Genomic DNA, 10,330 nt, shown 5'->3' on the forward strand with positions numbered 1-10,330 from the left:
TTTTGTTTAAAAAGCTACTGTTATTGTAGCTAATTTTTATCTGCCTTCAGATACTTTCAATGGTCTTGTATTTCTTTGTTTACTTGCTTAAAATTAATTTAGGGTTTTTTTAGTTTTTTTTTCCCCTCTCAGGTCTTTTTAAGGACTTTCTTATGTTTCATGTTTTGTGAATGAAAGATTAAGTCACTCACCTTTAGTCCCTCGTGGGCCTCAGAACAACATGATGGGTTGTTGTGGTTTTTTGGAAGTTCCTGTAGCTTGGAAATGATCCAGTTGTCTGTAGCATAGGTGAAGAAGCTGAACAACTCAGCAGTTTTATGTATTGGTATCTCCTCGAGTAGGGCAAACTTCAATGTTTTGAGCTTCATTCCACATTTGTCGAAAAAATATCTTATGTACTTTGTCTGAATTCCTGAAATTTGAAACAATTCCATTTTGTTGATTTGATTATCTTTGATCCTTACTTAAAATGAAGATTTTTGGTGTTTTCCCTTGGGTTCACCACATCCTCTGTGGAAAGCAAAGAATAAACACCCCTCTGCCTGAAAAGTTACTAGCATGGTCTCTGGCTCAAGCCATCCAAGTGATTGTCTACAACATTGTGGATATGTTTGTCTTGCTTCTCTGGTTAAACTGATGCATGTCACGTGCTCAGTAGCAAATTGCCTGTGTGTGAACTCTAATGCTGCCACACATGCAAAGGAACTTGCCCTCTTTCATAAGAATTGGGCGCCATTGTACTGATAATAGGATAAATACATTCATGGATAATTTGCTTGGAAGAGCAAAGTGACTTGCTGCCAGGCAATTCTGCATTTGTTCCATATAGTCCAGGTAAGGGTTGGTTCAGTGGGGGTGGAAAGCACTTTGGTAATCAGAGGTGTATCAGGGAAGGGCTGGAGTGTAGGTCCTACAAGCTGGAACTATGACTAGAGTAGGGCTGACAGAGACCTGGGTGCTGAGTACCCACTTGGAACTCCTCTTAGGAGAAGTCCTAGGGGGATCAATTTAATGCTTGCAAGTAATTTGAAGCTCTTCCTCTGAATCTTACCTGAGATATATCATCTAGAGGCTCACTCCATACTTTAAGTTTTTTTGTTAAGTTTCAGGATGTACTTACAAATTTAGGAAGCAGTGGAAAGGGCACGAATTAAGTTTGTTGGTGGTTTTAGTCTCCAGACTAAAAGACAGAGAAGCTAACTGGAAGAGAGTTTCATGGGTAGAAGGACCTCAGAAATGTCACAGCTACTGGTAGTGCCTTGCTGGAAGGTAACTTCAAGCTTCTGGCAAAAGTTCTTTCTAAACTTAAAATTGATTGTGAAAGGAGCAAAAAACTTCTTCATTCACAGCCTAAACAAACCAATCTGTTAAATCATTCTGTCATTTTTATTTATAATTTGATTTATATCATTTAATATATTTTTATATAAAGCATAACTCTATCTTCTCGTCATATTTATATTTTATTTAATTATACATAAAATGATTACATAAGCTATAAATATAAACGATAAATATTATATGTAAGTATACAATATACACTTTTGATGTAAAAAATATGAATTAAAAAGGATAATTCTCTCTTCTCATAATTCTTATCCATAACAGTTTCAGTTTCTTTGGACTAGCATTCCAATTTGGCTTGCTTTTGTTTAAAGGGAAAAGAATCCCACTGCCAGATTTCTCAGTTGTAATGAGTCAATAAAATATTACATTAATGATATATTGATGGGGCTGGTGATGGACTGGGCTCATGTTTGGAAAGTAGTTCCAAACTTTTCTCCTGACATAGAAAGGAAGTCAACTTGATCTGCGTCATATAGTGGTCTCAGTTTGCTGAGCTGGTTACCTGGCAGTTAGAAAAATGCTGGGTATCCACTTGCATTGAGGACCTTGAATTATCTTTAGACTAGACTGCTGCTTTGAATCATTCTCAAAGAGATCTGCTTTGCTCTATTGACTGAGGGAATTAAGAGGATTAACTGGCTACGCCTCTTAATGTTATGTTAATGTTACATGCCTGAAACGGGATGGCATGTGTGGAGTAGTTCACACAGTTAGAATTTTCTCATGCTTTTGGGCATAAAACAGTGATTCAAGCAACGTTATTGTAAGTGTTTTTTCTACTAGAAATAAAATATAACAACTATTTTATGACCCTATGGAGTTGTATGTGGACATGCACACAACTTGGCATAATTGTTTTAGGTTGCTTTTTAAAACTGCAAATAGGCCAAATTCTTAGCAAATATTAACTGGCATAGTATCTTTGGTTTCAGTGGAGCTTATGTCAGTTTGAAGCACCTGAACATCTCTTCCAGGCTTTGGTAAAAGGCAACAGGAATTACGTACACTTGTTATTCCCTGTATGCACACACTCATATGTTTAGATTCAGCAGCCCTCTTGATCTGCTGCTTTTCCCCATGCAGACTCGGCACCTCCAAGCTGGAAAGGTCCTTGCATCGAAGGAGCCACCATTGGTGTCATGCTGCTGTCTCTCACCAAAGAGCACATGGATGGCCAGAAGGCTGCTGTTAAAGATCTCAGCCTCACTTTCCATAGAGGTCAGATAACAGCACTCTTGGGACCCAATGGAGCTGGCAAGACAACAGTTATGTAAGTCTGCCATTTAATGCAATTACACTCCCCTCTGATCTTTGCTATGCTTTCTCACTTAAAAATGTTTGTGAATTCTTTCCTATCTCTTTTTTTTTTTTTCCCCCAAATAAATATTTAATAAACTCCCCAAGTACATGGAAGGTGAAGGCTATATATCTATGACAAAAGCAATGTAATGAACGTAACTGCGTCCTCTGTGCTACTGAAACCATGATCAGCAGCGTAAGTGGGAGCTGGGCGTGTCTAGTTGTGCAGTTGAACACATCTCAGAAAAGTGTTCTTTTCTGGCATTGATGTGTTGTGCTAAAAGGGTGTTAGTTTTGTTTCTGTTTCATAGCCAGGGGCTCTAAGACAGCTGCTCAGCGTTTGCCTGTCTCGGATCATGCCAAGGGCTTTCCCTGGGACAGCATCGCAAAGCTGTAAAGATAAACGACTTTCTGTTTCAGACCCCCGCAAAGGACTTTCCCTGAGACAGTTAGCAAAGTTGAAAAGATAAAATGATTTATTGAAGCGACAGGTATAACAGATTCAGAATCGCGTTGAAAAATGCCCTAGCTGCCATAGGGCTCATATACTACAATAATGCTAGCAAAATAAATGAACAAATCAATAAATGAGTAAATGAATAGATCCTATCCTGGGTGTTCTTCACCAAGAGGTGAAGTGGAATGCTTACCAAGAAGGTGTCCCTGTCTTGGTAGAGGAAGAGGAGCACAGCCCATCGACTGTCCCTTCTAGGTCTCAAGTTTCTTTTCCCTCCGAGAGATCTCTCGATCGTGTGTGTATATGTCCAGGTACCCTCCATATTGCCCCTTATATCTTAACCCTGTCTGATCCCCTCCCTGGGGTGACATTTTAGCATGATTTGGGTGGCAAGTCGGGGGCTATAGTCATATGTGTTTAGTATGTTCTTCCTTTTGCTCGCTATCAGGCTTTGGGGTGTCAACTTTAATATTCATTTCATTGATAATTAAACAAAAGGTCTCACTCCAGGTGCCATGGCCTTCAAGATTCTGGGTTGAAGCTGTTTATCTGCTTATTCCTTCACTCCTGCTACTTTGAGCCCAAACAGGGCTTTCTGCAGTCACAAGCCTCCTTCCTTTGGTTGTTTTTCACACCAACGTGTCGACTCCCCACCCCCTACCCCCACCCCGACAGGGTTCACACAGGAGATAAGGGGTCATCAGCATTGTTTTCTGCCAAATTCCCACATTATCACATAGAGAGTGTGGAGTTTTATGGGGTTTTGTGCTTTGTTCCTATAGGCTGCAAGGGACTCCTTTCTTGCCAGTTGATCAGAAATGAAAATAACAAAATGAAAATGACATTTAAACATGTCTAAATTAAGAAGTCTATGCATTTCTACCTTTATGTTAGCTATGATCAGCTTTAATAAAATGGGTGATGTAGGATGGGACCCAAATGGAATTACTCTGTTACTCCTCAGCTAGAATACACACATGAAAAAGGAAACAATGGTCTGTTATACTTGGTTTGGAGAAAATGGATTTTGTTCTGGAAGTAAAGAAATGAAGGATTATTGAGATCTTGGGTTAAAAAAAAAAAAAAAAAGCCCAAAACATTAGCGATGGTTCTATAACTATGCTCAACTGAATTGGTTTTGCTCTGAGGATGGTAGGACGTGCCTCAGAGAATCCAAGTGTGAGCTACGTAATACAATCATTACACATGATCTTCCTGAAATACATTTTTTTCTTTTCTTGTATCAGATCACTATTGACTGGTCTGTATCCACCAAGCTCTGGTACCATCATAATTAATGGAAAGGACATACGTACTGATCTGGCTGCCATTAGGACAGAGCTGGGTGTTTGCCCACAGTATGATGTCCTGTTCAACATACTAACAGTACGAGAACATCTACTGCTTTATGGATCAGTGAAGGCACCCAGTTGGACAAAGGAAGAGTTGAATCAGCAAGTCAGTGGGTAAGTTTTGCTTTCATTTGTTGAAATCTGTCAGGTAAATTGGTAGTGTCTATTGCAAGCCACTCAAACAAGAGAGTCCTAAAGCAAAATTGCAAGTAGAAGCAAACGGAACTGCAGGTTTTCCATGAGTTTTTATCACACTTCATGTTCTGAAATCGTGCCTTGAAAATAGATTTCCTAGTTTCTAACATTTACTTGAATGCATTTGTAGCGAAACTGTCAATGTTTAAAAACCTGGTAAACAGAACCATCGAATAATCATGTTTTGACTGCAGTGGAGATGGTTAGCCTGGTAGCAGCTGTAGCAGTTCCTGCCTCATGCTGTCTGCGTTACCTCCCTTCTTGCTGGAGAGGCAGATAGAAAGTAAACTGCTGTGTGTTCACCCTGAGTTTTCAGATTAAGTCAACACTGACTTTATGTATTTACTATCCTGTATTCCCCCAGTAGAGGGAAGATTGCAAAACCAGAAAAGGCAGGTAAAGGCAGTGCTTGTTACAGTCTTTTTAAATAGGCCGTCTTCTTTTTCCGTTGTCAAATTCAGACTTTAAATGTGTTTAATAAGTGAAAGCGTTTAAAAACAAACAATCCCATGAGAAAAACAAGCCAAAGCTCAGACATGACCTCAGAGGATTTGCCACTTGTGAGACTGAGAATGTTTGCTCATGTTTGTAGGCTGCTACTATATGGGACTAGATCGTCTCCATTTTTTCATCATATATATTAAATTCCTAGTAAACCATACAAGGTGAGATCTTGTTCACTAATAGCAAACTGCATTTTCTGAACTTTAGGAATAAAATGTATGCTCTTCTAATAGTGTGGCAGTGTAAATAGTATCTATTTACCTTCTGAATCATGCTAGACTGTGTGAAGGGCTGGGCACTTCCACACTTCAGTGGAAATAAATGCCAAGCTGATGGGACCTCTCCTTAAGTTAGGCATATGCAGACACATTTGTGGCAAAGTGGCTTTCCTGTTTAGTAGCTTTTATGAAAACCTCTTACTTTAAAATTTTGATCTGAAAAATCTCTGATGTGGGACGCTGCATTCACTCTAGAATAACAAAGACAAACCAAACATGTTTGGTTTAGATTTATGCAAAATAATATCTTGTGTTTTATTGTACTTAGACTGCTGAATTATAATTTCAGCAGCAGTCTGTCATACTAATGGCACATAAGAATACTCAGGGCTCTGCAGGCCTTGCTACTAAGAAAAAATTTTTAAAGGTAATGAGTGTTGTAAAATACTTCAGAAAAATTAGAAAAGCAACAAAGAAATGAAACAAAATTTCCTTTTTGTTAAGCAAAAAAAGATGGCTTCTAAGGAGATTAAGAATAATTTTCCTGGATATATATCCATACAACGATTACAGAAACCTCTTTTCTTAAAAATGAAAAATTCTTTCAGGGTAAATGGCATAGTTTACAGCCTGCATATTCACTCAAACGATTCAGGATATTAGCTTAGGACTGTTGAGTCTTGCTTGCCAGGCTGATAGCAACTGAAAGCTTTTAGGTCAATGACTGGATGTTCAATGTGATGAAAAATAAATTGATGATCTTTTAGTGCTGCCTTTATTGAGCATGTTTCCACACACTGCTCAGACGCAAGATCATCAGAGGCCAAGGGCTGAATAGGCACTGTCTGTAAGGTATCTCCCAGTCCTTAACATAGGATTTGGATTAGGTTGGATTAGGTAGTAGTATTCTACCTAGGGATAGCTAATTGGTTTACTTCACAGAAATGTGTCTTTAAAAAAGGCAAAAAAAAAAAAGAAAAAAGGAGAAGCAGTGTTACCTTATTTACATCTCATGAGTACACATTTCTTAAAAACTCAGGCATTTTTTTAAGGTTCTTTATGTAGCTGCAAAAATTGAGGGACTATTGCAGTTTTCCCATGGTTTAAGAGGCTATAATCTAGAGTTTGCTGAAATCGTTGGACAAACTGGTATTTATTTTATTGGAATTAGTTTCAAAATTTTCTGTTCTTATCCTGCAAAATACTTATGTAGAATTTGTATTTCAGGTGGTGATGAGTGTTTATACTTTGTAGATATAGAGATAATTTTTATTTTTATTTGTTCTTGTCACCAAATTGCATAATTAGTTAGAGGTAGTATTTTTTTCACTTTTAATTTACATTGACTTTTCAGTAATTCTTCTCTGAGTGGACACGATGTGACTGGAAAAACTTTTTCAAAATTTGTCCTGTTTCTATACTCCTATTTCAGAGCTCTGGAAGACGTGGATTTATCCCAACATCAGTACAAACCTGTTGGAGCCCTCTCTGGGGGAATGAAAAGGAGGTTGTCCATTGCCATCTCCTTTATTGGAAACTCAAAGACAGTTGTTCTAGATGAGCCCACCAGTGGAGTAGATCCATGTTCTCGCCGTAACATCTGGGATGTTCTTCTGAAGTACAAAGCTGGTACAAAGCTCATACACATAATTTGTTGCTTATTTTCCTTTCTGGAGTTCTGTTTCAATACGTTTAAACAGGATAGAAGATATTATTGCTATTCAGTAATTAAATACATTAATTTCAGAGGTAACCTCTAATCAAACTTGGGAAATTTTAAAGCAACCAGATGAGATTATAAGAATTATCTGCTATCATCTCAAAGAAATATGCCCAATCTAACAGAAGATTGAGCTTGGTTCTGAGTCCTGTCCTGAAGTTTCTCTTCTCTTACCTTTTTCTTTTTTATTAGTGTCTCAAAATTATTTTCTGGTTTTCATTTCCTATTTTGCACATATCTGTGTATAGATGCACATATACACTTGTAATGAAGCTGGACTCATCAGTCAGTCTGCTACATTAAATTTTTAAATGCCATAAGGTTAAAACCTGATTGTGGGAAGCAAACTCTTCAGATAGTGAGCACTCAATTAGCTGTAATAACTCAACAGTGAATGATCCAGTGAAATAGACACCGTTATGTGGTTTTAAGGAATTTCTTAAACCAGCTTGAAGTTGTAATGGCTTAATACTGCTTACTATGTAAGGCAAAGCAAGTTTAGATCTGAATCTAACTCAGACTATCAATCTGAATTCAGGTTTTGTTTGTGTCTTGCGTTTATGTTTTGAAGGGATCTGAAACGTGTTCCCTTACAGTTAAAGGACCTTTGTGAAAGCAAGACGTGTTTTTCTAGAAACTAGGCTTTGTAGATATGTACCAATCTTTCTGATGCAGGTTGCACACTGATCTTTACTACTCACCATCTTGATGAGGCAGAGGTGCTCAGCGATCGCATTGCCATCCTGCAGCGTGGCCAGCTGAGGTGCTGTGGTTCTCCGTCTTACCTGAGAGAAACGTATGGCCAGGGACACAGTTTAACACTCATAAAAAAGGTATACTAAAAACGTACTGTACAGAACTTAACAGTGCCTGCCAAGTAGTAGCTGTGTATATTCTAAGGGAATTGTATGTCCCTGCCAGGAAGTAATATGTGATATAGATTATTAAAAAGCCAACAAAACGTGTTTTTGTCAGCTTTCTTGGTTGTTTTGGGTGGGTGGTGGTATAATAATAATAATTATAACTACTATTATTATTATTATTTATCAGAACACAATGACATCTTTGAAAATGATGAATTTCAATATTTAGCTGAAAAGGGCTTTGTTTCACTGCTTTTCATTCCTGGGAGGTCGTGTCTGTCTCCCAGGTTTGATGCAGTTTCATCAGTGGAAATTTTCTGGTATGAATTCTACTATCAAGTCCCATACCTCTGGTAACATTTAAGTTTTTGTGCATGATTATCTTTCTTTCTTCATAGCCCTCTGTGCTTGAAATCCAAGATCCTAAGCATATTTTTCGGGTCACATCTTTGGTGCAGACCCACATCCCGGAAGCCTTCTTGAAAGAGAACAATGGAACTGAGCTGACATATGTGATTCCAGAAAGGGCAGATAAAACCTCATTTAAAGGTCTTTTCCAGGCTTTAGACCAAAGCCTTCATCATCTACATGTGACTGGCTATGGCATTTCTGACACCACCTTGGAAGAGGTACTTATAGTTTTTCTGTGTAATGGCATTTTATTGGTTAGAGAATTCTGTAGCTTCCAGCTACTCTTACTGTATCTTTCATATTTCATAACAGTTTCTTGTAAGAAGCATGTTTTCTTAAAAAGCAAAACCAAAACTTCAGGCAAAATGTATTCTTTACAATTTTGCTGTACTGTTAATTTTAGTGTTTGCTCTACTACAACTTATTTCTGATTTCAAGAATCTGATGTGAACACCGAGGAACTGTGTAACACTTCAATGTTTGGTTTTGCATTTCCTTAAGGAAAATTTAATGTGTCATTGATTTAATGAGAACCACTGTTGTTGTCCTGGATCTCTAGCATTGGAATGAACTTTGAACTTGCAAGGCTGGAGGTTCAGTTCAGGGAGCTCTTGGGATGGAAAAAAAATTGCTGAGAATACTCTCTGACTTACAAAGTTCTAAAGCTTAGGACTTAGCAAAACTGCGTATGGAAATCTCTAAAGAGTATTTTGTGTGTATATCTAGAGAGAGACCGACAGACACAGGTATAGCTAGACGTATATATGTGTGTATGTGTATATACCAAACGGACCAGAGAAAGAGAGTCTCTTATGCTTCTTCATCACTTCTGAATTTAGCTCTGTGTAACAGCAATATCAGTGGAAAGTTATTTTCCTTGGGCTGTTTTTTAACCCGACTTTAACTTCTAAATATCAGGATTGCCTAAATCACCACTGTTCAACTTCTGTATTATAGATCCTTTTGAAAGTATATTTTTTCCATGTCTTGAAGTGATGATAGGAGACTAACATCAGGATTTTTTGATGCACAAAACACATCTATTTTTATTTGATCGCACAATGCATTTGATATCACTTTGTGAAACTGATTTCTCCAGTGATTACCTATAGTGTTAAAGACAGATAAGGTTGGACTGTTTTCTAACAGAGTATTTAATATACTCTAGAAAAAACCCCACAAAAATAATGAAACGCAGATTCCTATAGAGTGACTTTTTTATATACAGCAATAAATGCTTAGTATAGAAAAGGGGTGTAACTCTTCTCCATCTATTCCCTGGAAATGTATGAGATGATATGGTGTAGTACTGTGGTGAGCCGGAGTACAAGATCCCCCAGGGAAGATGCCTGGTTTTATGAAGATGATACACTTTAAGGCCTGTCAGACATCACTTATGCATTGTATTTTTGCTGCGTGAGCTATACATATGGGAATTAATGGGGTCAGATATTTGAAACTGCATCAGCAGTTTTAGGTTTGTTTTGCAGGTTTAGAATTGCTTATCTTATATAATCTATGGAAAAAATATAAACAGCACCCCAATAATGCAAGTAAACCTAAAATGACAGTTTTATAAATGAATATAGATGAAATTTATTGAACCAATATGCCACCACATGGAGCTGCAGTGTCCTGAAGTGGTGCAGTGGGAGATGTCCTTAGGACTGTACAGATTTGCTACATAGGTTTTTAGGACCCTCCTAAGCATAACAGATCTGATCTGGCACATTTGTTTTTAAATGGCAGTCCAAAGAATGAACTACCAGCCAGTATGTGGTTTCCTTTGAAGTTAAGGTCTATACAACAGAGTTATTTATAAAAAAAAAAAAAAAAGCTCATCTCTTCTAAATGACCCCAGTACATAAAGCTAGTGTGGCAAGCATTTGCTATGACAAGTAGGGAAGTGGGGAAGGAGAAAAAAAAAATAATCAGACAAGTTTAATAAGCATTTTACGTAATGT

At 37.7% G+C, this 10,330-nt stretch overlaps 1 protein-coding gene across 1 annotated transcript in view; it reads left to right on the plus strand.

Annotated features, from left to right (window-relative positions):
- Positions 1–10,330, plus strand: part of ABCA13 (ATP-binding cassette, sub-family A (ABC1), member 13) — a 207,582-nt gene that overhangs the window by 101,804 nt on the left and 95,448 nt on the right. Inside the window, exons 37-41 of the mRNA XM_009883803.1 lie at positions 2,431–2,617; positions 4,351–4,569; positions 6,805–7,001; positions 7,768–7,925; positions 8,354–8,584. Of these exons, the coding sequence (XP_009882105.1) occupies positions 2,431–2,617; positions 4,351–4,569; positions 6,805–7,001; positions 7,768–7,925; positions 8,354–8,584 (992 nt within the window). The remainder of the gene's footprint in view (positions 1–2,430; positions 2,618–4,350; positions 4,570–6,804; positions 7,002–7,767; positions 7,926–8,353; positions 8,585–10,330) is intronic.

The sequence above is a fragment of the Charadrius vociferus genome, unplaced genomic scaffold, assembly GCF_000708025.1.
Source record: "Charadrius vociferus isolate BGI_N301 unplaced genomic scaffold, ASM70802v2 scaffold103, whole genome shotgun sequence".
NCBI lineage: Eukaryota > Metazoa > Chordata > Aves > Charadriiformes > Charadriidae > Charadrius > Charadrius vociferus.